The 27412-nt window shown below is 43.4% G+C and overlaps 1 protein-coding gene across 2 annotated transcripts in view; it reads right to left on the bottom strand.

Moving 5' to 3' along the window:
* Positions 1–27412, bottom strand: part of SETBP1 (SET binding protein 1) — a 306763-nt gene that overhangs the window by 77875 nt on the left and 201476 nt on the right. For both annotated transcript variants that reach the window (XM_065406939.1, XM_065406941.1), the window contains exon 5: positions 8838–12300. In XM_065406939.1, the coding sequence (XP_065263011.1) occupies positions 8838–12300 (3463 nt within the window). The remainder of the gene's footprint in view (positions 1–8837; positions 12301–27412) is intronic.

The raw sequence follows: 27412 nt of genomic DNA, 5'->3' as shown, positions 1-27412 counted from the left end.
CTGTGTTAGTCTGTATCCACAAAAACAACGAGGAGTCCGGTGTCACCTTAAAGACGAACAGATTTACTTGGGCATAAGCTTTCGTGGGTAAAAAATGTTGCATCAGAAGAAATGGGTTTTTTTACCCACGAAAGCTTATGCCCAAATAAATCTGTTAGTCTTTAAAGTGACACGGGACTCCTCGCTGTTTGTAACACAAGAATGACTCTGTTAAATATTTCCAAGTTCATCCTTTTATGAAAGAACCTGGGCAGCTCACTTGGCTAACTTTAATGGGTACATTTTCAGTGTGGGAGGAAATCATTGTTACTTGGAACCACACACCCAGGGTTGCCTCACTGACCACATACCCCTCGCTGCTTTACTAACTAGCAGCTGCATTGCACAGTATCATTAGTAAGATATATCTTACCACACATACCACTGTTAACGGTGCACTGTAGGAGCTAGTGAATGCTGTGCTTGCGAAATGCACACTCTGCTATATAATGCTGCATATTAATTTTTAAGAGAAGATTAGCTCAGATTGTCCCATATATTTTAATGCAATCTAATCCCTCCTTTTTTAGGGAGATGCAGTCATTAAAACCAAATCAGCGGAATGACAACAAATCCCAAAAGCAGGCTGGCAATTCCCAGTGTCTGCCTGGCATCTCACAGACACATCCTGTTGCAAATGTCTCAAAGTTCTGATCCTACCTCATTTGTGTCATTCAGATCATTTCATGGAAAGAACAAGGTCTGTGTTCCGGTGTATTGGGGTGATGTAGAGGTTACAGGGGTATTGCACACACGTGCACAAACTCTACCCTGCCCTGCCTGGAGACAATTTCTTTGGTGTACATTCTAGGGGGCCCGTTTGGGAAATGTACGACTCCACCCACACTCGGGTATATACTTGAGGTCAGGGAACTTGTTCAAAGTGATTTTGAGGTTTTGTGTTAAAAACAAAAACAGGAAATTTGCACTAATCTGGTGTCTACCTTTTCCCCCTCAAATCTGCAACTCTCCCAGGTTTTTATTTTAAAATTATGATTAAAACAAGAAAGGATGTGAAGATACACATAGGTCCCAATTGTGAGCAGAGTCCAAGCTATGATCAACACAGACTGGGAAAGGCCTAGGGTAGGCCAAGGGCTGATCCAGTCTCTGAAGTAAGCTACAGCAGTTTAAAGGCTGCTCTAATTTACACCTGGCTGTCCACAGCCCCAAGGGATTGTTCTGCCTCCTAAGAATAGTTGGAGTGCAGAGGGACTTTTGTGTATGCCCCCTTCTCCCTCTGTGTTGGGAGCCAGGAAGGGTGACAACAGAGAACCACAATGACAGCTCTGTGCCACCTGGAGATTCATCCTAAGCAAAGGATGAGGCTTGATCTGGCTTTCTGGTTGCTTTGTACCAAAGCAGGATCCACAATCTGTCCCATAAAATTTAACAAAGAGGGCAGAGACACCTTGCTGGAGTGAAAGATGTTACAAGACTAAACTTCTGAGGGCACTCGGGTGGGTGAGATAAGAGACACTGAGTGAATGTAATGGTCTTGGAACTATCTGAATGACAGAAATCTCCTCTTTCTCCACAGAATATGTAGTGGCAGGACAAGCTTCCCTACCCACTCCAAAGACAACCAAGTAAGAGCATCACTCCATGCACATTGTCATTCGTCTTTCTGCTGGGAATGCCAGCCGGGAGGACAGGTGTGGTTGTAGCTTTCATGAGATGAACTCTCCCAACCCCTGGCAGTTGGGGGTAAAACCACGTGACTTCAGATAGGCTACCAAACAACCACCAGATGGTAACAACTCTCCATCCTTAGCCACCTTGGGTGGAATTGAACTGGTGACCTAAAGGTGAAAAACCTCAATAGTCCATTTCACAATTCCTGAGCTATTCCACTTCCTATCTGCTTAATGTTCCATAGATGATTCATGTACCATGGTGTGCCCAGTAGCTTTCTAGTGCTGTCTAAGGGTGGTTTGGTCAGCTTTCAATACCACTTACAGCGAAGTCAACCAGAAATCACTCCACTGGGGCCAGTGCAGTTACTCCAGTTACACACAGTTTAATAGATATCAGACATGACAGATACTGCAGTTTATGAGTCATCTTGGCCAGGTCCCCATGTAAAGCAAAACTGGCTCTCTATTTATTTAACTTGGTTATATAAAGGCTTTGTTTGACTGATCATGCAACCGCATCATTACAGTTGTATTCCAGCATCACTATGATGTCAGCACCCTTATTTGACTTTCAGTCACTATTATTGTAGACCAGATTTTAACCAGTGACCTGACGGCGTAAATCTCTCATTACTAAACTCCTATGAGCCATCTAGCCCTTCCTTTGCTTAACAGTTGATGTTGTATTGCAGTCAGTCATTTGTTTCTTGCAATTAGCACTAATCTATGTGCAAATTAAGTCCGATTTGGTGCTGAAGCAAAGTGCAAACCGCTGCATGCCATCCACTAAGCGACACTGTAGATTCCTATTAAGATTTCTTCAGCCTTCTCAAATGCTTACTTAAATGTAAAGACTCACTTTGAAGACGCAACAGAAATCCAAAACTTCTCCCCTAGGATCGCTCTCTTTCTACACCTACCTGGGAATTGCTCTGTGTTTGTCTTTCTCAGTCCAGTCAATTTGTGTCTGCTCTCTAAACAGAAGACTCTTTTCTCTAAATTATTATTTAACGTTAATGTTGCAGTAAATCAAGCTAAAGCTGTTAATTAAAATGTTCTTAACCCTCCGTTGCTGTGATGCCTACAAAAACTTCATACTGATAGACAGATGGTGTGCTGAGGCTGTTGCCTTTTGGACTGATCCATATTGATTCATTGTTGCTTTGTATTCCTCCTGTCAGTCTATTATTTTCTCTCTTCATCCCTTCTACATAGGAAGTGCCAGACTAGAGCAGGGCAATGGTCAGGCTAGTATGGCTTTCTGCTTCTGCAGTGGCATATAACTAACACTGCAGAAAGCAAACCAGACAGCAATGTATCCTAAAGGCCCAGGAGATCTCTTCTGAGGCCATGGAGCCAATTAGTTTGTAGTTTCATTTTAAAGAGATCCCTAAGCATCTAGGGGCCTAGACAGACACTGTGATGCCGGTGAATGAATACATAAAGAATGGCCCTGGGTAAAGCTCCCATGCAAGCCCTGCTGAGTCATGACATATCAAACCTTCAACCTGTAACTGAATATTACCTGTTCTGCCCCTCAGATCCTATGGACAGAAGCAAACCTCTGACTTTATGGGTTGATTTTAAATGGCTAGTGTTTGAAGCTGCTCAGGGCTTTGAATGTGAGAAGCAGACACAGTGGAGATGGATTTGTGGGCAGAGTGAAGGTAGTTAATATGTCAAACGTATATGGGAAATGAAATTGATCACCTGGATATCATGTTCGTATCTATCTCAGGGACATATCTGGCCCCATCCCTGAAGTATCTGAGCACCTAACAATCTTTAATGAACTTATCTGCACAATACTCCTGTAAGGTAGGAAGGTGTAACTGCCCCCATTTTACAGATAGGGCTCAGAGGACTAAGTAATCTGACTAGGTCTTATAGGAGGTCTGTGGCGGAGCAGGGAACGCACACACACAATTTGGTCTGTGTTTTTACATCACCTAGCACAATGTAGGTTCACGACTGGGGGGTCTTAGATGCTTTGATAATACAAAAAATAAACAATAATACATATCATCTATACATATAAGATCTGATCAGCATAGAGATACATATAGATATCCCAGGCAGGTTGAATGAGAAAACATTCACCAAAAAGAAAGCATTAATCAAATATCTTTTTTGAAAAAATGTTGCTGCTATTCATCCAATAACATATTCACCAGACAGCAAGTGTGAAAAATCGAGACGGGGGTGGGGGGTAATAGGAGCCTATATAGGAAAAAGACCTAAAAATCGGGACTGTCCCTATAAAATCGGGACATCTGGTCACCCTATATTCACTGCAGTGTATGCAGTCAGATCTATAACTGGGGAACTACAAAAACCTACTCATGGAATACGATATTCAGCAAGCCACAGCAATATTTGGGGTGGACTAATACTATTTGGCTATCCCTAACATGGTATTCTCTGTACACACAGAAAGAGGAATCGCTTTACCCACTAGTGAAAAGTAGCTCTCTCCAGCCGCCCATTGAGAGGCTGCAGCAGCATCAGAGAACAGTGTAGGCTATCCCTCAAAAAACAAAACAAAACAGGTTTTGACGTTGCCAACAGTTTGCCATGCTTGTTTATGTGCAAATCAAGTCTTGTTTTTAATCAGGCAACACTATTTGGTGAGGATTTCCAGAGATTTATTCTGTGCTGTGTAGATGGCCCATTCCTACAAACACTTAGGCCTGAGGGTAACTTTAGTGATGAGAGAAGTCCTGTTGATTAAAACAGAACTACTCAAGAGAGTTAAGCTACTCACTTGTGTGTTTGCAGGATTGCCTCTAAAGCAGTACATACTGTATCAGCAGTAGAATGGTTACACATCCATTTCACTGTATCACTTGTTCTAGAGCCTTAGCCCAATATTTCTCCTACTCTCCCTTTGTCATATTTGTGGTTAACTGTTAAAAAGCTAGACAGACAGACAGATCTCTTGTATGTCCTAGCAGACATTGGCTGATACCTAGAGCTTGGTTTGACCTCTTTGCTGGTTCCCTTAGCTTCATCTGTTTGTGCTTCCCATCTGTGATCTAAAGGAGATACTGATTCCACTGAACATTTGAGTTAAACTGGTGCCATGTGGAGTGGTGGAGGATGGGACTACAGGATATTTTGTAGGTGAGTTAAGTATTAATTTATAAGGCATGTTCATCATGCTAAATACCTGACACTTGGAGATTGATGATTACTACCTTTCTTAATAGCTGCATATGATTAACTTTATACTCCTGTAAATTGACTGTGCATAGTACCCACACTGTATCTGATGAAAACCATGTCCTTATTAGCTGATGTTTGAGCCAGGATGTCTGATATGCGTGCTAGATAATCTCTTCCTGTGTAATCTTCAATTACAAAGACCTGCAGAGATAATCTAAGCATAAAATAACCCCTAGATCGTGATCAGTCTCAGGAAAGGGATACACAGAAATATAGTATTGTACAGAGTAGCTTTTTGGTTATCAGTCTTTGCTGCTGTCTCCATTATACTCACAACCTATATTTAATCAGATAGCATCTAGCTATGGTACTTATAGGACCTCCATGGCCAGAGTAGCTATAAACTTCATAAGCTTTAATGTATTTATCGTCACAGTACTTATGGGAGAGAGGGAAGGAACTGCTATTATACTTCCCTCATTCTACCCCCATGGGATACAAATCACTGAATCTCTCTCTTTCTTATCTGTAAAATGGGGATCATGATTCTTTGATCCTTTTGTCTCCTGAGATTGCAAGCTCTTCAGGGCAGGGACTGTCTCTTGCTCTGTGTGTGACCGATTCGTACCCCAGTGGGGTTCTGAGCTCTACTGGGGCCTTCAGGTCCTACTGGAATACAAATAATGATTTTTTTTAAAATGAAATGGCACTTCCAGCAGCACATTACACTGAAAACTGTTAGGAGCATATGGGCACTCGACAGCCGTAAGTGGTTCTCTCCTGACTTTTATCACGGCTATCTCCTTACACTGCATACTTTTAGTTGCATATTTTACCTCCAGTAACATATAGTAAAGAGGAACCTGGAGATATAAACAGTGCACATATACCGCTGAGGACATGTGACTGAAACACCATGCAATAAGATTTACCAGGCTAGGACAACGCTGACCTGAAAGTCTGTTGTGAATCTGCATTAAAATTTAGTCTGAATATTCAGGAAGCCTTTCTTTATCATTATTATATATTATATGTAAATAGTGAGAGACTAAAACTGCCTGATGATGAGAACTATCACAGCTACGGAACAGCCTCCAGCTGGAGGACTACATATTTCACAGTGCTTTTCTGGCTCTCAGTTCCATGAAATACAAGGTGAATTAGGAGAAAGAAGGTCAAGGTTATCATGGAAAAGTTTAATCCGTCCTCAGTGGACACCAGTTAATAGCTGTGGACAATTTCAAGAGCAGACTGCAACTGAGAATATCAGTGAAGGGGAAAGGCAAAAAAACAAGGTTGCATTGAGATCTTAGAAAATCATAAGCGGACAGATGTTCTTGGACTTTAATGAGCAGTCTTGGCTCCAGACCTTTCTTGGCAGAGCTCTTTAGTTTTAATATTTTTCCTCTTGTAGTGCAAGTTATGGCCCTGGTTAGCTGGCTCTGGTTACCTAAATGTGGATGATTTTTCCATCTAAATAATACTTTGACAATGAAGAAAACAGTTCATAGTCTGCAACTTGATGGATTAGGTCATGGGGGAACAACATCTATTAGCAGTCATGAAAGTAAGAAATTCTATGGTTTAAATACAAAACCATTTTTAAAAGTTGGAACAGTGAATCTAGTGAAGCAGAAACTGCAGGTCTAACCACTTCATCTTATTCTGTATTGACATCAATAATGCACCAAGGGAATACAAAATGAATCAGGCTTTTTATTAACAAACAATTCTACCCTCAGCTGAACTAAAAGTCAGTTTGGTTGGAAATGTAGGGGGATTTTAGGGCTCAGTTTCAAAGTGTCCTTAGTTATTTTAGTTTTTTTTCCTCTTGAGAATGTTCTTTTCGTATATTAAATGGATTAGCTTGGAAAATTAAGATTGAGCAGTTCTTCCGGTTCATGAAAATGGAAGTGCCTACAAGTGCAACTGCTTCCATATTGGGAAATCAGTAATGTCCAGCATGTACTCAGGATAAAAATGATGGGGGCTCTGAACCCTTATGCATTAGGACATAACATCATCATTGTAAAAGAAGCCACTGCAGTCCATGGATAATGACCTCACCCTATGACAGGGGTATTAACCTTTTGTAACTGACTCATTCATGTTGGTTGCCTATGACCAGGAAATAAATTCAGTCTCATTCCAGCATTTCTGTATGTCACACATTTGTTACAATTGGTCTGTGTCCATGTAGCAATTTTTATGGATATATTTCCAAACTGCTGGTTGGTTTTCTGTTGACTAAAGATTACAGACTGGTCAAACTGTGTCTATTTGCATAGTACACCAGGGGGAGGGTAGGAAGAATATTAGATATATGTATTTTACCTAGTAACTCTTCCATTTAAAACTTTGCTGTTCTTTACTTACAGCCAGATCCTAGTCACAGTGAAGAAAATGGAGTAATCCAGTTAACTTAAACATGAGCAGTATTTGGCTCTTAATCAAAAGCCTAAGAATCTCATATGGGCAGGCTGCATAAATTCTATATTGCTTCCCAGAGCCTTCCCCAACAGCGATTCTGCCCCTTCATTTTCGAGGCCAGGAATGACCCAAATTTGATGTGCCTTTCTAGCACATCAGAATCCAGCTCTGAATCTCCTCCAAACCTGGCCATTCCAATAAGGTGCCCGCTCCTCCAGAACCCAAGCGTGAAATGTGCTTTATGAGAGAGCAATGGGATATCTGATGGTGCAGGAGCTCTGGGCCTCCTCCCAAGCCAAAGTTGTTTACGCTGCAGCAAAACACCTGTCTCTGTGTCATTACCAGGAAGGCAGCTTTATAATGCAAAGTCCAATTCTATCTGCAGACAAGGTTCCAGTGTATGGGGAGGAGAAGCCCTGAACCTCCAAATGGAACTTCAAGTCTCCTCCTTCCTCCCAGTCCCACCTACCCACCTTACCTTCTAAGTCATAAGTGCTAAAAATCAATCAACCTTGCTCCTTAATCATCTAGGGCTTATTGCTTCAGTGACACCAGGCTCCCCCTGCTACCACCCCGGTCTGAAGTGCACGACTCTGCATGACTCCTGCTGACCAGAAAGTGAGAGAATTAGACTAGGATTCTAATCGGGGTCTCTGCCTGTTTATCCATCCAAAAACAGCCTATTCCTGGGTCTCCTGATTGGCACTACAACACACAACTAGTGGGGATGGCTCAGTGTCCCACAACTACCATTTAACTCCCATCACACCTAATGGGATTAAGGGCTGGTCCACACTAAGCCCCCAGTTCGAACTAAGATACGCAACTTCAGCTACGTGAATAACGTAGCTGAAGTCGAAGTATCTTAGTTCGAACTTAAAGGTACTTACCGCGGGTCCACACGCGGTAGGCAGGCTCCCCCGTCGACTCCACGTACTCCTCTCGCGGAGCAGGAGTATCGGTGTTGACGGCGAGCACTTCTGGGATCGATTTATCACGTCTAGACAAGACGCGATAAATCGATCCCAGAAGATCGATTGCTTGCCGCCAAACCAGCGGGTAAGTATAGACGTACCCTAAGACTAGTGATCAACAGGCATCTTTTGTAGGCCCTCCATGCCATAGGAGAAAATCTTTCTTTAATATGATGGCTCTACTTCTAAGGGCTGTGCAAGCAGAGACTCAATTCACTGTGGTGAGAGGTACTGGATTCCATCAATAGGAAAGTTTGCAGTGCTCCCCTTGCCAGCAATTACCTATAGTAGTGACTGCTGTAGAATCCAGTGCCCAAGAGATTTTCAATGGAAAGATAAGAAGCGAGGATAAATAGGAGAGAAATAGAGAAAATATTTATAAAAATGCTATGCAATAACGAACTGTGTTTAAAAGGTTTTGGTTTTAGATCTAGCCAACATTCTTGCCAACTCCCCAACAATCCAAAGTTTGGATAATCATGGGGGTTTAATTATATAATGACAGAGAAATAAGTGACTAGCTTTTAAAAAGGAACATAACAGTTGAGAATGCCAAGCTCCTTTTTGTTCAGGTTAGAAATTCAGGGCTTACCTGAAGAGGCTGAAGAATCATAGGTACTTCTGTCCTTCCTATTCATCCTGAAAGATTGAATGTCCTTTTCCCTGTAAGTTCCAAACCCTTCAAAGCTTCTTCTTTTATTCCCACTTGCATCATTGTCCCGCTTTTCGATGGAGGAACTGATTTCACCAAACATGTCCAGGGACTCTGACCTTGCACTACTCTCAGTGTTACCCGAGTATCTCTTTGTGCAAGAGTCAATGGGATCATTGCTCGAGTCACTTTTATCTTTGCTCTGCGTCCACTGCTGGGCATCAGAAAGCGATAATGTAGACAGTGTATCCACTTCAAAGTTACTCTTTGAGCCTTTGTGTCCCGTTTCACAATGCTGGTGCTTCTGTTTCTCCTTATGCTTGCTTTTCTCATTGAGCAAGGAGAGGTCTTTGTCTGAGCCACTTAGCCTTTCGCTGATCGCATGGCTGGAGAAGCCGGTGGACTTGCTAGCAAAAAGACCACTCAGATCTTCATGTGCCCCCAATATCCGCTCATCCTTATGCTTGTGCTTATGTTTGTGTTTTCTTTTGTGAAGTCGGCCACTAGAAACGCTTGTTCCTCCAACCTTTGGAGGCGCCAAGGAGGACTGCATATCTCCAAGGCTCATTCCCACAGGAGTCTGCAGGTGCACTCCATGTTTGGCTTTATGCTTGGCAGTGGTGGACATCTTCATATGAGAGCTTGAATGGAACTGGGGTGGGGGCACTGCGGGCCTCATAAATGGGGAAGCTGCTCCAAGTGTGTGGGACAGGTACAAAGGAGCTGGATACTGACCGTAGTAACCAAGATTCATCATAGGCATTGATGTGTAAGGCATTCCATAGGGTGCATAGTAACTCCCACTGGGAATAGGGTAACCGAACCCTTGTAAAAAAGGCACCTTTGTCATGGTGTCATTGGTTTTGGCAGGTCTACCACGCTTCTTCTTAGACTTCATGTCAGAGGTCCTGCGAAGATAGAGCAATGGGTCATACTGGATATATGGCACAGGGTAATAGTGATCAAAATTAATCCTGAAAATGCTAGGATATGGATTTTCGTGGTAAAACGTGTAGCTTCTATGGGAAATCCTGAACACTTGAAACTTGTTGATGAGCTCCTCGAGGTCTGCAAGAAACTGGAGGTCATCTCTGTTCTGCAGGCTTTTCCTTTTCCTCTTGTGCTTTGGCTTTTTAATGCTCTCGTGAGCGAGAAAGTTATCAACAATGAGATGCTTCTGCCGGTGACCATGCCTGTTCTTTGTGCTGGTGTCAGATGGTATGGCCTCTGGATTGTCCAGGGTACAGAAATCAAAAGAGTACCTCCTGCGGGATTCTGAGCTTTTTTCTGCTTGGTCAGAAGTGCTGTTATTGTCTGTACCTATTCCACTGTCGCTTGGTATGGTTTCCTCGCTGTGAGACTCACTCACTGGTGACAGCGTGACTTCTTTCAGAGAACCTATTTCACAGAGATGGGAAGGTGAGTTAGCCATTAACCTGGGTGGAGACAGCTTCCAAGTTCCACTGTGCATTCCTTTCTGGGTTTTTGTAGGAAGAGCACTGATGGGTTGAAGATTTGGCATAGTTTTTAACTCTGAAAAATTTGTTTCAGTGCTTGCAGGGCTAAGGTTGCCATTAGACCCCACTAACTGTGTTGAAAGCGGATGAATAGCTGCTGGTGACAATGCCACAAGTGACTGCAAGTTGGAAGGCACTGCTGGGTTTTCTGGCTGGCTCGAAACAGGCCTTGAGTGCTTGATGGCTGTCTTAGGTTCTTCTGGAGGGGGCTGCAGCTCTGCTCTTGGCTTCCTGCCCCGTTTTTTGCCAATGTAGATAGTCCCCCTCTTGCTGACATTTATTTGCTTCCCTAGTCTGGCATCGATGGTCGCAGCCCCTGCGCTGGACGGTGGCTGGGCTTTTGTTTTCAAAGCTATGTTGCTGGAGCAGGACAAGATCTGATTCAGAATATTCTTCCTCTTGAGGGTCTTCATCTTGTTGATGGTCTTGATGGTCTTCTTATCCAATACGCCCAGCTTGCCGACCTTTTTGTGAAACTTCAGTTCACTGATGGATTTGTCCTCCCCTGGGACCATCTGGGCCAGCTTAGCCAGGTTCCGTCTCCTCTTCCTTTTCTTTGTGCCTGGAAATTCTCGATTGATTGGACTGACCGGGCTGGTGGAGGTTCCCTCGTGGATGGTTTCGACAGTGAGCAAAGGCTGTTTCTTTGGTCGTCCTCTTTTTTTCTTGATGGGCGTAATCACCGTAAGACTGTCTGTATTGGTATACAGAGGGCTAGATGGAGTGATGGGATAGGCTGAAGGAGGCTCTATCATCAGCTTCTCGGATGTAGCCACAGAGGTTTCTTGAAGCATGTTTTTAGGTTTGCTGCAGGTCCATCTCCGTTTTGCTGCAAGTTTTGGGTGCTGGATATGTGGCAATTTGCTAGATGCAGAAAGATTGTTAGGAGCGGACATGGAAGTTGCAGCTGCAGATTTTCTGAGCCTACTTGCATTGTTTGGGGGAGCTTTGTCAGTGACCCCACTGCTCTCAATAGCTGCCAATGGGGACTCATTCTCAGGAGCTTTCCCTTGCTTTATGGCTCGAAGATCTTTTTTGCTTGCCTCCAGTTGTGAACTAGTCCTGTTTGCTACTTCACTGCTCATGGGAATTCCAGAAGGTAGGCTTTTTTCCTGGAGAGTTTTATCTGCTGAAGATTTTGCAGATTGCCTTTTTTTCCTTTTGTGGCCAGACATATCTGCTGTCGGAGTCTTTATTGGGATAGTAATTCGTACGTGACTGGTGTCACTCTCAGAACCATTGGCAGAACTTGGGTTCTGCCTCGAGGGCGATGCTTCTAGCATTTTGTCCGTTGAATAAGATTCCTTTTTCCTTTCCATGCTGTCATGGGTTTTGCTCTCAAATGCTTTTTGAGCATTTTTCACCCATTCTACATCTGTGTTTTGGATGGTGTGATTTATTAAGTCTTTTTTGCTGGATTTCTTCTTTGTGTTCCCAGTGGGTTGGTCAGGGATCTCCATTTGGCCTCCTCCCTCTTTATCCACTAGAGGCGAAAGCCCATTGCACTCGGAAGGATTGCTAGGCTGGGATGCTGCAGTGATGTTATTTGGTGATGGAACTGCACTGCATACAGCCAGCTCTTTATTATTGGTTGACAACTGACTCCATGAGTTTCCTGCACCAGATTTCTTTGTTTGAGGCTTGCTGAAAGAAACAACTGGCTCTTGAGCACAAACCTTGGTGGCACTAGCTGCTTCTCGGCTGGATTCTGTATTGAGGAAGCAACTTTGAGACGCAGATCCAGTGTCAGAGCTTGCTGACCAGTCAAGATGGTGCTGGTTGCTGCTTTTTTGCTGGTGCTTTGATTTTAAGGTGTCACTGGTGAAGTCCTGTTGGAGGCCTGGGTCATAGTGCAGAGCAGAATGCTTTGGGGGCCGGTCATAAACCTGCAAAGCAGAAGAAAATGAAAAAAAAAGTGAGTTTATGGGGCCCATCATAAACATTAATGTAAAGATCTTATAAACTTGCATGTTGAAGGACAACTTCTCTTAAATTATCTTCTCTTAAGTTCTCAGATACTTTGTAAAGTCTCCTTCAAAAAGGACATAGGTGAAACTTGACCACATATTTATGAGTTGTAAATGCAGCTTTTTGCAACCTTAAGCCCAAGAGAAATATTTCCATACACTTTTAAATTACTAAGGATATATATAGGGAGTTTGTGTGTGTGTGTTTGCACACTTTTAACACAAGCAAAACCTTCCCTTGTAAATGGCCTGATTTTGCAACCTGTTCTCATGTTGAGTAACCATTGCCTTTGTGGGCAGTCTGTCAGTGTAAGAGAGGGTTACAGAATCAGATCCGGTGTTTGCAGCTCAAAAATTGCAGCGTGGTGCTACTGCTTAGCTTTCTATAGGTGAGTAGGCCCAACTGGACTACTCATGTGAATACAGTAAGGTAGGATCAGGACCCAAATTAGTTTTTAACATCTCTTTCCAATTTAATGAACTGTAATTTGCAATGTAGGTAAGCAATATTTTCAATATGATTTTTAATCTGACAATATCCCTTCAAACTTCAGGGATAACATTAAGGGCACAGTTATGTTGAAGACTAGCGCAGAGCAAATGAAAGTCCACATTGATTCTCAGTGGACTTTCTTCAGATGAAGAAATTACGTATGTTTCAGACATAACATTTTCAAAAGCCCCTTCAAACAAAACAAACCCACTTAACTTTCATGTATTGACCACTTCTAGCCTCTTGCTCCCCTGTAATCATTTGTTGGTTTTATGATGATTTCCTATCCATTTTTGTGACGCTCCATGTCAAGCTGTGAAACGTGTTTCATATATATAGTATTGCAAGCTACTCTTCAGTAGTAAGCTGTGATTGAATTACACTGTGAATACCAAATAAATGATAAGCTTCCATATGAGGAGAGATTCAAAAGATTGGGACTGTTCAGCTTAGAAAAGAAACAACTAAGGGAGGGGGGGGAAATACGATCGAGGTCTATAAAAACATGAAAGGTGTGGCAAAAGTGAGTAAGGAAAAGTTATTTACCCCTTTACACAACACCATAACCTGGGGTCATCCAATGAAATTAATAGGCAGCAGGTTTAAAACAAACACAAGGAAGTACTGCTTCACACAACACACAGTCAAGTTGTGGAACTCATCACCAGGAGATGTTGTGAAGGCCAAAGTATAACAGGGTTCAAAAAAGAATGAGATGAATTCATGGCGAATAGGACCATCAATGCTTATTCGGCAAGGTCAGGGACACAACACAATGCTCTGGGTGCCTCTAAGCCTCTGACTGCCAGAAGCTGAGAGTGGACGATGGGGGATGGATCACTCGATAATTGCCCTGCTCTGTTCCTTTCCTCTGAAGCATCTGTCCCCAGCCACTGTTGGAAGAGAGAATACTGGTCTAGATGGACCACTGGTCTAACCCAGTATGGCCATTTGTATGTTCTTATGTTTAAAGGTGCTGAACCACCACGTTCAGGGTTTATGTTTAGAGACCTGTAAACATGCATATTATTGGCAAGTGGGTGGTGATAGATCCTTAGTGTGTGTATGTAAAAGTCAGGCATGTGGCCTTGTTGGAATACACCAGGGGTCGACAACCTTTCAGAAGTGGGGTGCCGAGTCTTCATTTATTCACTCTAATTTAAGGTTTCGTGTGCCAGTAATACATTTTAACGTTTTTAGAAAGTCTCTTTCTATAAGTCTATAATATATAACTAAACTATTGTTGTATGTAAAGTAAATAAGGTTTTTTAAATGTTTAAGAAGCTTCATTTAAAATTAAATTAAATTAAAATGCAGAGTCCCCCAGGACCCAGGCAGTGTGAGTGCCACTGAAAATCAGCCTTCGGCACGCGTGCCATAGGTTGCCTACCCCTGGAATATACCATAATATTTAAGCTATTCTGGTGCACTGTCTCAAGGAGTAACTGGAGATTCTTCAATTCTGTGGCTTGTTCAGCACTTGTGCACGTGGGCTGAGCATGCTTAGGAAAGGAAAGGGTTCCCAGGAAAAGTAAAGTGAGAAAACAGAGTGTGCAGCTGTTGTACATTGCAGGTGTTTGGGTTTGTGCACCCTTCTTCTCAGCCTCTTCCCAGAGCCCAAGAAGCAGTAAACAGATCCTGAGGAATGGACTAGCTCCTCGTTCTACAAGCAGCCCCCTCTAGTTCCGTGCTGAATCACATGGAGCAGGCAGTAAAGGGGGGGGGGTTCTAGGATGACACAATCTGCTTGTTTACATGGAGGAGTTCAGTTTCCAGGGTTGTGAATTTGATATCCTTCTTCAGCCAGATCTATCAAAATGTAGCCACCCGCCTCCATCCCCTTTGGCCACTGAAAAAGGAGGGCATTGAAATACCGTATTTAACGTAAAATTATTATTTTTTAAAATAATTATCAAGCTCACGAGATGCATATTCAACTTCATTGACCCCTGATGCTTCTGCCGGCTCAGCTTCCAGACAAGATTGTGCCTGGTTCTTATGGTGTGCAGTGTGACGAGCCAGGGGGCAAGATTGGCTCCAGTGAAGGTCCAGGCACAACTGCAGACCATCAATCCCTCACTACTCTCCTTGGAGCAGACACGGGGGTGCAATCTTTCCTTATCCTGGCTTTCACAGTGGGACTGTGGGACATGGAAGGGGAAGTACATTGCACTTTATCAAGCAGTCTAGCAGCAGGCTTTCTTAGCAGAAGGTTTGCTATCGACTTCAGTCAGACCAGGATTATACCTCTTGCTTTCACATCAGTCTATAAAGCAGCTACCACACTGAGAGGGCTACCTGGTGTGATTCTTGTTTTTCATTAATATTTACATTATTCGCACATATACATTGCAGCGGCAACCAGAAAGCTCCATATCGGGGTCATGCTGGGTGCTGTACAAACACAGGAGTACACAATCTATGCCCCAAAGATCCCAAAATAATAATGATCTCTCACTTAACCCCCTCCCCCAAAACTAGAAATTACAGGGCTCTGATGGGGTAAAGCTGGCACTGTTCCACTCTCATCCATGAAGATGTAGCACTTTACTTCAGTGGAGCACCTAGCCCTATGGCTGTCATCAAAGTAACTCTAAAGTTCCTCCCAAAAGGCTGAGTTGTGAAACTCAATGCCATGAGAAATTTCATTTGAAAAGTAAGGGTTATAGCAGTCAGAAAAAAAACATCACATGCTGCTAATGCCCCCCACCTTTGGCTTAAAAGAGGCAAAAATATTTAGTTCAGGGCTAAAAATAGTAATAATAATTTGAGGACCGACAACTTGGATACCAAATGCAAATCAGCTGAATTTTTGTGACTCAGGGCTTGTCCACACCAGTGGTTCTCAAACTTTTGCACTGGTGACCCCTTTCACACAGCAAGCCTCTGAGTGCGACCCCCCCCCTTACAAATTAAAACACTTCTTTGTATATTTAATACCATTATAAATGCTGGAGGCAAAGCAGGGTTTGGGGTGGAGGCTGACAGCTCGCGACCCCCCATGTAATAACCTCATGACCCCCTGAGGGGTCCCGACCCCCAGTTTGAGAACCCCGATCTACACTGAGCCACAATATGGTCTACACAGGGGTGTGAATTGCGGAGGACCCCAAAGTGTTGCACTCTAACTGCCCTGTGTGGACACTGCTGACGCAAACTAAAAGGTCTATGTTAAAGCAAACGAGGTACCTTTCTGCTCCCGCCAGCAGCGTCCACATGGGGCAGTTAGATAGCAACACTGTAGTGCACTCTGCAATTCACACATTGGTGTAGTTTAGACATAGCCAGTTACCCCTCCGCTCCGATCACCTTGTCTCCCAAAGCGGAGGCTGACACGGAAACGACCAACAGATCTCTAACGATAGCCCTGCTGTTGCTACAATACCACAGAGAAGTACAAGATTTATATTGAAATGCATGAAAAGAGATACATGTGACATCTAAGGTACCAGTCCCGCAACTGTTTAATCATGTGCTCTACTTTAAGCACAAAATAGCTACCATGATTTCAACAGGACTTCAAATGTTAAGCCCTTGTGGAAGGGTTTGCAGGCCTGTGCCATCCATGCATTCTATCAAAACTATGTATTCGCCCAAGCATGCAACAGCCCACTGGCTCTCTTAATGTAGCTTCTTCCAGTATCATTTACTATGAACTTTCCCCCGACACACGCATGTCACTCGAAAAGAATTCTTCAGCATACGCTACTCCAGCATGGCAACCAGAGATCATGTGGCCTGCAGCAGGTCGAATTTGACTTGCTGCAATTGATACGTGGGCACTGTTTACTTAAAAGAACTGGCAAATCAGCTAGCTGAAAGTAATGCAGTTAAGTGTATTTTGTTCCCAATGTATCCATCTGGATCACCCCCTGATCCCATTGTCCCTAATGTTTCAGCTTCAGTTTCCCCTGCTGGGTGAGCACCACAATCAAAGGGCATTATGAACAAAGATAGAGCAACAACAAAAAACAAACAAAAAACCCCACAACAGCCCCCTGCCCACTCCCCGCAGTCAAGATAGCCCTGGGGACTGGAGCTTTCAGTGGGGGTGACTGTGAACAGGGCTCTCCAGACAACAGCTGATGACCATTTCTCATTGCATTTTATGGAATCCATTTCTTTGTACAACTGCCAGTACATAATATACCGCAGCTTGGCTGTTGGCTTCAGCAGAGTTAATTGTAACTATGTCAGTAGCACTGAGAGCAGAATCTGGCCCATTCATGGGAATGGAAGATTTATTCGTATTTAGCTTTTGGTCTAGCTGTATAATTTCATCAGCCGGGCCTGCCCGTGTTTGCATTTTGCTCTTCATGAGGCCCCAAATCACAGCAATGTGGGAACTCCTTCCCTATCCAGCAATTCTGAAACACGTTGCCTGCCATCCTTTCTTGAGGGAGGAGGGGGTAGGAATTTACTTTCGCAGTGTTGTCAACTCCCATGATTTTAGCACGCGTGTCGTGATATTTGGAGACACTCTAAAAGTCCTAGCTCCTGGATGGGTGTGACTATGTGAAAATCTCAGTTTTAATTTTTAAAACAGTAAGTTCCTAGTCCTCATGGCTACAGAGACAAGATGGGAAAACGTAGCGTAAGTGCCCCCCAAAAGCTTAGAATGCAGAGGACAAAACTGAAATGAACCCCAAAGTAGTCTATTTTTAAAAAAATCTCCTGATTTGTAATCCAATCTCATGATTTTTGAAGCCTGACTCACGATTTTTTAACACACAGGGTTGGCGATGCTGCATAGACCTGTGTCAGCTGCAAGTGACAACACACCCAGCACCAGCTCAGCTGCCCTGCCCAGAGAATAAGGGAGGTGGAGCACCCACTTCCAATTTGCTCCATGCATGATCTGGAGGATGCACCCTCAGCAAGTTTGCAGATGATACTAAACTGGGAGGAGTGGTAGATACACTGGAGGGTAGGGATAGGATACAGAGGGACCTAGACAAATTAGAGGATTGGGCCAAAAGAAATCTGATGAGGTTCAACAAGGACAAGTGCAGAGTCCTGCACTTAGAATGGAAGAATCCCACGCACTGCTACAGAGTAGGGACCGAGTGGCTAGGCAGCAGTTCTGCAGAAAACGACTTAGGGGTTACAGTGGACGAGAAACTGGATATGAACAGTGTGCCCTTGTTGCCAAGAAGGCTAATGGCATTTTGGGCTGTATAAGTAGGGGCATTGCCAGCAAATCGAGGGACGTGATCATTCCCCTCTGTTCGGCGTTGGTGAGGCCTCATCTGGAGTACTCTGTCCAGTTCTGTCCACACTACAAGAAGGATGTGGAAAAATTGGAAAGAGTCCAGCAGAGGGCAACAAAAATGATTAGGGGGGCTGAAGCACATGACTTATGAGGAGAGGCTGAGGGAAGTGGGCTTGTTTAGTCTGCAGAAGAGAAAAATGAGGGGGGATTTGATAGCTGCTTTCAACTACCTAAAAGGGGGTTCCAAAGAAGATGGATCTAGACCAGTGGTTCCCAAACTGGGGTTCGAGAACCCCTGGGGGTTCACGAAATGTTACAGGGGGTTCGCAGAAAAAAATTCTCTAATGGCGGACAGAACTGTCCATAGGGACCCCGGGCAGCATGGGGCCAGCAGCCCGGAGCCCCTGGACTTCCAAGAGCTAAGAGGATCAAAGCAAGCGTATCTATCACACTGAGAAGATTTAAACTTCAAGACTCCTTATAAGAAATGGAAAGGGAGGTGGAAATTTTTTGCTGTTTTTAAAATTAAATAGGCAGCTAGTATTGTTTTTAAAATTATTATGAGGAACAAGTTTAAGCTTTGTTGTAACGTGTGTTGTTTGTCTGGACTGCTCAAGGCCTGAATGCTTGTGTAGGAGGAACTCTTTGAGTTGGCTTCTTAGATACCTTCATGCTGTTTCACATCTGATACTCCTTGATGAAACATAGGAGCCTTGTCTTATAACAGGCTTATTCAAAGTGATACAAGCTACGAAAGTGAGATCTTGGAAGAGTGTTGCCATTTTCATAATGTAATAAAAATACTGTAATGATAAATAAGAACATAAGAATGGCCTTATTGGGTCAGACCAAGGGTCCATCTAGCCTAGTATCCTGTCTTCCAACAGTGGCCAATGCCAGGTGCCCCAGAGGGAATGAACAGAACAGGTAATCATCAAGTGATCCATCCCCTTTCGCTCATTCCCAGCTTCTGGCAACAGAGGCCAGGGACACTTAATAATAATTAGTGTGTAATAAGCATGTAATAAAAACAAATTTTATATTTCCAAGATCACTGCTTTTATACTCAGGTAAACGAGAAAATCCCTGTAAATATTCATTTTTAGGAGGGGTTCACGAGACTTGACATTTTAGTGAAAGGGGTTCAAAGGTTGTTCAAGTTTGGGAACCACTGATCTAGACTGTTCTCAGTGGTAGCAGATGACAGAACAAGGAGTAATGGTCTCAAGTTGCAATAGGGGAGGTTTAGGTTGGATATTAGGAAAAACTTTTTCACTAAGACGGTAGTGAAGCACTGGAATGGGTTACCTAGGGAGGTGGTGGAATCTCCTTCCTTAGAGATTTTTAAGGTCAGACTTGACAAAGCCTTGGCTGGATGATTTGTTGGGGATTCGTCCTGCTTTGAGCAGAGGGTTGGACTAGATGACCTCCTGAGGTCCCTTCCAACCTTGATATTCTATGATTCTATGCTGCCCATTTACCGCTGCACACTCCGATCTGGGTAGCTTACACAGGTGCATATGGAATTTATCACCCCCTTTTACGCCTTTATGCTGGCATGCAGTCCAAGCCACAAGCTAACTGCTTAAAAGAAAGGGCCGGATTCTGCCAACCCACGAGGAGCTGTGCTGTACTCTGTCAGCAGTAAGGGTGACAGAATCTGGTCCATAGGAAACATTTACATTTAATTACTGAATACCTCACACTTTTTAAAAATCATTCCCCTTTCAAAACCTTCCCCTAAACACTAAAAGAAAACTTGGCTGCTAATATGTAAGGAGCCCCCTTTTCCAAATGCACCTTCTTCCAGAGGTAGCATGCATAAAGCTTGTCAAGACCCGGGCTCACAAATCAAAGTTAATACTATAACGCCCCCTCTTTAAATCATTCGCAGATCCATCTGTGTAATGGCTCCTCAAGTGTAATTCCCTATTAAGAGGCTTTATCTGGAGAGATAAGCAGCTGGTTCCCATGTCACTAATTGCTGTCTGCTGTGATTTTAAAACATCTGCACCATTGTGCTCTTCATTTTCATATTCTAATCACCCTGAAACTTGAAAAAGGTACATCATTGATTGTTTCGTGGGTTAATTAGTACACAGTCTCCTTGTAGAGACAATTTAAAGGCAGTCAGAACCTCAATCAGCAAGTTTGTTTTAAAAATTAATAACATCGGGAGCGTCTGTGGGGACTGGCGTCCACCGTGACATATCAGAGTTAGCTCTGGGGATATTCTGTCCTTTGTTACACTGTTTTTAGGACAGGGAGTGTGGAAGCTTTTCATAAATGGATGATGTAATTTAGAATCAGGGTCTTGGAAAGTGCTTGCTGTTCTCACAGCCATCCCTGACTCCCCCTAGAAAATTAGTCTAAAGTCCTATTTTTAAAAGTCAGTTCGGCACTCAGGAGCAAAAGTCTCCTTGAAAGTCAGTGGGATCCCACTCCTACATGCTCAAGTCACTTTTGAAAATGGGACTTAGGTTCTTGGTTAAATGTTGCCTTGAGGTTTTTAGAAGGGACCAGTGACTTTGGATGCCCTCAATTTTTGGTGCCCAATGTGAGGCATGATTTTCAGAATGTGCAGAGCAGCTGCCTTCTGAAAATAAGGCCCTTTTTTGGTTTCTTAAATTGGGCATCCAAAAATGGAGCCACCCAAAATCACTAGTCACTTTCAAAAATCTTGGCCTGGGTTTCTGCATCATATAAAGCTAGTATGTATGACAAAATATTATTGGATGACAGGAGTGAGGGGGGACACTTCTAAAGAAAGAGAAAACAGAGATCTCCAAGGTCAACAAAGGCATAAATAAACCTGGCTCCTACCAATTCTTAAAGTTGAGACGGAGTAGTGTTGTCCTTTCTTCTCCCAAAGGGACAGCTGAAAATTGGCCACTTGAAGCACACAATCAAAGCAAAGTAAAATTTCCATCAGCCTCCTCTGAGATTCTGGCAGGCTGGAATCACTCTCCTAAAGCCTATGTCATGATGGCTTTATGGCCTATCGTATATCAATAAACAGGGGCTTGATGCACTCTGTTCAGTGGGAGGACTTCTCGGTGCACTGAACCTTAATAAAACATAGAGTGAGGCTGTAAACAAAAGGATTCAGGCTTCTGAAACGTACCATCAACTAACAACTACAAGGCCCCAAGCTCAGCAGAGCTCAGTTCGGGCAAACGTAGTCACAACTCAAAGGGTTCTATCAAGGCAGAAGGGAATATAGATCTGGTATGCTATATATGCTGGAATAGAAAACAACAAAAGGATCTCAAAAGTACAAATGAGACCCTGACACGCCTGTGGGGAGCCTCACAGAAGGCAGCATAGATCTGATTGCAGGAGTCTTGTGTTAATTTTTTTTAAGTTAGTTACGCCATATTAATAGACAAGTAGCTCATGCATTATTTCAAAGCAGAGGGATTTTCCGGAGTGATTGGAAAATGTGCTGCCTCTCCAGTCCCTTTCCTCCAAAAATCCTTATACTTTCAGTTATGTAAAACCAAATGAAAATGGCATTCGCAGGAGACAGGAACTCTGATCTGTCAAACTTTTTTTTTTAAAGAGAAATTAACATGAAACTGCAGGGTGACCACTTGAGAGCCTGACACAGCATGGGGTTGGAGTGGGCTAATTAAGAGTAAAACATCACCTGCATCCATTCACAGAACATGAGCTGGTATAAATTGGGAAGATCTCCACTGAAGTCAATGGGGTCCTTCTGGATTTACACTTAATGTAACTAAAAAAGACAATGTAGCCCCTAAGTCTTTTTCTGCAACTACTCAGTTATAATAATTTTGATACATAGAAAGTAGGGCCCTATCAAATTCACGGCCATGAAAAACACATCATGGGCGTGAAATCTGGTCTTTTTTGTGCTTTTGCCCTATACTACACAGATTTCATGGGGGAGACCAGCGTTTCTCAAATAAGGGAGTTGCAGGGCGGTCGCAAGGTTATTTTGGGGGGGAGGGGTCACTGTACTGCCACCCTTATTTCTGTGCTGGCTTCAGAACTCGGTAGCAGGAGAGCTGGGCAGCCGGAGAATGGCGGCTGCTGACTGAGGGTCCAGCTCTGCAGGCAGCAGCGCAGAAGTAAGGGTGGCAAGACCATACCAGGCCATCCTTACTTCTGCGCTGCTGCTGACAGCGGCTCTGCCTTCAGAGCTGGGCTCCCGGCCAGCACCCACCACTCTCCAGCTGCCTCCCTACAATAACCTTGCAAACCCCCCTCCCCCCCAACTTCTTTTTTTGGTCAGGACCCCACAATTACAACACTGAAATTTCAGATGTAAATAGTTAAAATCATGAAATTTACAATTTTATAATACTATGACCGTGAAATTGACCAAAATGGACTGTGAATTTGGTAGGGCCCTAATAGAATGTGAAGGATGGAGAGAAACTTGGCCCAGTTAGTTACTGTGCCATCATACTGTGGCACATATCCCTGTTTATGCCACATATGTGGTCACAGTAAACTCCTATATTTCCCACCTCATGCTAGAAATATATATGGAGGGGAAAAAACAGAAGAATATTCTGAAAACAAAGAATAAAATAGGGACCTAAATAAAATATGTGATGTTGTAGGGGGCTATGCATTTTAGATTGCAATTGTTCTGGTAAAACCTGCACACACCATTTATTCTTAAGAAAGGAGACAATAAACACTCTGGTCACATTGTTGCAAACCGTATTCTTTGGAGCCTTGTTATTTTATTGCTCTTTTAAATAAAGGTGACTAAGCCACTATAATACATTCACTTTGGAGATACAAATTTTGGGCTTCACAAGTTTGACTGAATCCAATGCATAGACAGGGGAGAGCTGTAAAATTAGGAATCAGATTTAGATTTTGGGCACGCCATAAATTTGGGGATGTTTGGATCCTTGCACATCACTGTGCATATTTCTTTATAACATGTGTAAACAGCCCGGCTCTTCTCAGAGCTTTATATTAAGCACCGAGTCTGGGAAAAGTTTGAACAATGGGATTCTTCTGTCATCTCCAACAAAGAGCCCATCACCACTGACATAACAATGCCGTTTACGTATCGTGTTTAAGCATAACACAGTTTGGCTGATCAGTTTAGGCAGCTGTGAGAGAACAATCAGGCCCCTATCTAAAGTAGAGCACAATGGTTCTAATACAGTTTTGCCATATTCATACTAGCAAGACAACTCTTGTTAGAACACTGTTTGGCCTCAAGCCAGTTTCAAGATTCTTAAGCATATGTTACCCAAGTGAAGACAGGACTATCAGAGTAGAGCCTCCATGTGGTGCTAATCTGAATGCTTTCATTTAACCTACAAATGGTGTTCTTTCCAGCTAAAATGTAACACCAGGAGAATTACTAAGGCTTCATTATTTGTATAAAACATACTACAATACATTTAGAGGCAGTATGGCCCTGTGGGTAGAGTACTGGACTGCGACTTAGAAGACCTGCTGTCTATTCCTGGCTCTACTGTTGACAAATCATGTCCTATCTCTTGGCTTCTTTCTCATAACACCCTTTGTTTGTCTTCTCCATATAGACTGAAAGGTCTTTTGGCCAGTGACTGTCTCTTACTATGTGTCTGTACAGTGCCTCGCTCAAAATTAAATGGCATTGTGACTCCAATCTAAGTGGGGCCTGAAGGCACTGCAGAAATGCAAGTCATAATATGTATCTCCAGGTTTTGTGCTGGTGTCCATAACTGGAATATGGGAGCCCCTCCCAGGTTAATAGATTGGTAGTGAGGTTCCTGGTGGACCTTCTGGAGTCTTCTGCTCTTCTCCCTTCCATGCTTATAGGAAGTCTGCTTAGTGAGTTTCTACTGTATTTCTGAAGAGCCGGGAGTATCTAATTTGTGCTGAAAGAGTCTTTTATCCTTCATTTGTTATATCAGAAATGACAGTCTTGCCCTGAATACTTTTTGGGGGAGGTTATAAATGGCTTTTCTGGTGACGCCAGTGTTTCTTGCCACTAAAGTTACATAACTTGATTATAAATTGAGTCCTTAAATGTCAAGGAGATGCTGAATTCACCTGAAAACTGGCATTTAGAGGAGCTCATAAAAGATGTGAGCTACACTCACTTAGCTCATTGCTCTTTCGGCATGCACTTCATTTAGCAGTTACTGACCACCAGATTAATTCTGTCAGAGCACCTTAAATGGACCTAGGACCTAATGCACTGTACAGCTGGTATGGAGGCTTTAATAAAAAAAAAAAATATTTATGTCAGAGGATCTATGTGGTACAATCAGGTCAAAGCTTGTCAAGACACATGGTGGAGACCCACATGTGGGAAGAAAGAGCCTCTTTCCATCTCACTGCAGGAAGGGCTTGATCCTTCATTTAAGTCAATGGGAGTTTTCCCATTGATTTTGACTTGAGCAGGATCAAGCCCTGGAAGGACAGAAGAGATGGACCCACATCTGTACAACACTAAACTTTCAACTAATCTGGATCTGAATTTTGTGGCTTAAACCCACTTTTAATAGCCTCCCCACATCCTTTCATTCTCTCTGGGAAGGATGGGTCTCAGTGCTAGTGGTACAGAAATGCCCTAGGCTCTCTCACTTCAAGAGACTTGAATTCATACTTAGTAGGGGTCACAAGGGTCAAGATTCTGGCTCAATTAAGTGCCCAGTCAAAGCCACAAAGCCGGTGAATAATTCTGCAGGATTGGAAATCTATGCCCAGGAGAAGCCCCAGGCTAGAATAGCGAGTTGCATGTAATATAGATTTAAGGTACTTCAGGATTTTCAAATTGAAAGGCACTGCATATGGGTAGGATGTGCATTTCAGGATGGAGAAGCGTTAGCAGAGCTGTGCTGGGAAAGTTTGCACAGCACCTTCCTGTGCTACGACCAGCCATCACTATCAATTCATTACCACTTTCAAGAAAAAAAATTAAAGCTGGTAAATATGAGTTAACTAAACTACCAAGAATTATATTAAAACAAAAAGTAGTTTCCTGCCTCGGGGTAATTTTCTCTCAAAGCGTTCTATGCCACAGGGACTCTGCCATTGATGATGGAGGAGGATTGGACAAGGAGCCCATGTGCGGTATGCCAACCTGCGGATCGGCCAGAAGGGGGCATTAGAGAATGCTGTCGTCTTTTAAACACCTGCTGGCCCAAAGCAGATGCACTGAGTTTGATTCTCTCTACTGCCATGCGCCTTGTATAGTCATTTGAACCTGCGGGAAGTGAGTAGCAAGCACTCCCATTCTAAGGGCCTGATTCACTGTAACTCTGCACCTTCTGTTGTCAATTACACTAGTCCCAGGTGTGCGTAAAATACTGCCTTTCTAATCTGGGCAGGTATAAACTGCTAAAGACTGGGCAAGAAAGTGGAGAACATTTAGAATGACCAGACAGCAAGTGTGAAAAATCGGGATGGGGGGGGGGGGGTAATAGGAGCCTATACAAGAAAAAGACCCCAAAATCGGGACTGTCCCTATAAAATCGGGACATCTGGTCACCCTAACTGAACATTCCATGTGTCAGTATCCCTGCACTGTGATTTTTGCCATTGCATCAAGAAATTTGCTACCGTACATTTGTCCAGGCCATCAATAACCTTTGGGGGGGAAATCTGACAACATAAAATTATTCTGTATAGATGCCAAGCAGGGTGATTATGGGATTACACCACTTTCTTGGAGCATTGTTGCACCATTTCTGCACAACCTGTATCTCTGGTCTGATGCTTCTTCTGCTCTCCCCACCCCACGCTCTAGCAAAAGCACCTTTAATAATAAACCTCCTGCTTGAGTAGCAAGTTTTATTTAGTGCGCTATAAAAACAGTCATTTCTCAGGTCATAAAAGAAACTCAACCAGACTGCATCATTTTGCTGCAGAGAATTTTCTGGTGAGCGATTCTCTGCTCTATATGCCAGTCCCCTGCCCTGAGTGTTTATGTACCAAAATAAAATGCAATTTTCTTTATTTTATTAAGTATGACTCGGCATTAAAAATCCATTTTGGAGCTGAAACTGAGATTTAATTGGCCCTGGATTTTACATTTATTGCCTTATGAGAATGTATCTGACTGCTTCACAACAGCGGTAAAAATTAAAGTAGGGATTTATTATGGAGTAATAGTGTTATAGCAACATCTAGAGGTCCGGCCCAAGATTGGGGCTCATTGTTTTAGGCACTGTACACACATACACTGTCAAACCCTGCCCCAAAGAGTTGACACGTAGGCTAGGTCTACACTGCTGTAAGTCGACCTACGTGAATAACGTAGCTGGAGTCGACGTACCTTAGGTCGAGTTACTGCGGGGTCTACACCGCAGGCGGTCGACAGGAGAAACTCTCCCATCGACTTACCTTACTCTTCTCATCGAGGGTAGAGTACAGGGGTTGACTGGAGAGCGATCTGCTGTCGATTTGGCGGGTCTTCACCGGACCCGCTAAATCGACTGCCGGTGGTTCGATCTCAAAGCGTCGATCCCAGCTGTTGTGTAGACCTGCCCTCAGTATACACACAACAGGCAATGCGTGGGAGGGGAAAACAGAGGCAGAGAGAGATTAAGTGATGTGCCCAAGTTCACGCAGCAGGTCAGAAGCAGAGATAGGAATACAACCCAACTCTCCCGGCTGCCAGTCCAGCACCTGCCTGACCCATGGGACCACACTAAAACAGATATATAGATGAGAACTTGGGTCATTTCACTTCGATCCAGTGCTGGAACTGGAGTCCAGGCCCGCACAAAGTTTGTGGCTGTTCAGGACCAAACATTCAAAATCCCCAAACTTCTCTGAAGCTTAGAACTGGACAATATTAATAAGAGGCCACCTGCTGCCATCCCCCCCAGGTAATCTCCAGCATCTGCTTATGCTAAGGTCCCAATCCTGCAAAGAGTTCTGTGGGGGCAACTCCCCTACACCCACGCCAAACCCCATTGCCTTTTACACATGGGCAGTGGGCTACCTGACTGATCTCCTTGAAGTTTCAGGGCCTTAGAATGATACCATGGTGGTTTCATCAGTGCAGAGAGGCAAATGTTGCATTTTTAATTGTCCTTAGTGTATTATGATATCTAATACATTTCTTCTTTTGTTTGCCCCCACACACCTTGCCCATGCAGAATTCTTTCCCCACCCTATTACTAATATTATTTATTGACTGCTCTCTGGGTACTTGATCCTGTACAACTATATAGGAAAACACAGATATAAAAGATACAGTCCACGCTCCAAAGAGCTCAGCATGCAGTCTAAATCAGATACAGACAATAGACTCTAAACACACCTGCCCCCTATTGAAGGAGTAAGGCTACACCATCTTCTTCTTACAAATGTAGCCTCGGCTGAAGGATTAT

The sequence above is a fragment of the Emys orbicularis genome, chromosome 6, assembly GCF_028017835.1.
Source record: "Emys orbicularis isolate rEmyOrb1 chromosome 6, rEmyOrb1.hap1, whole genome shotgun sequence".
Taxonomy (NCBI): Eukaryota; Metazoa; Chordata; order Testudines; family Emydidae; genus Emys; species Emys orbicularis.
This window is presented reverse-complemented; position numbering and strand designations above follow the sequence as displayed.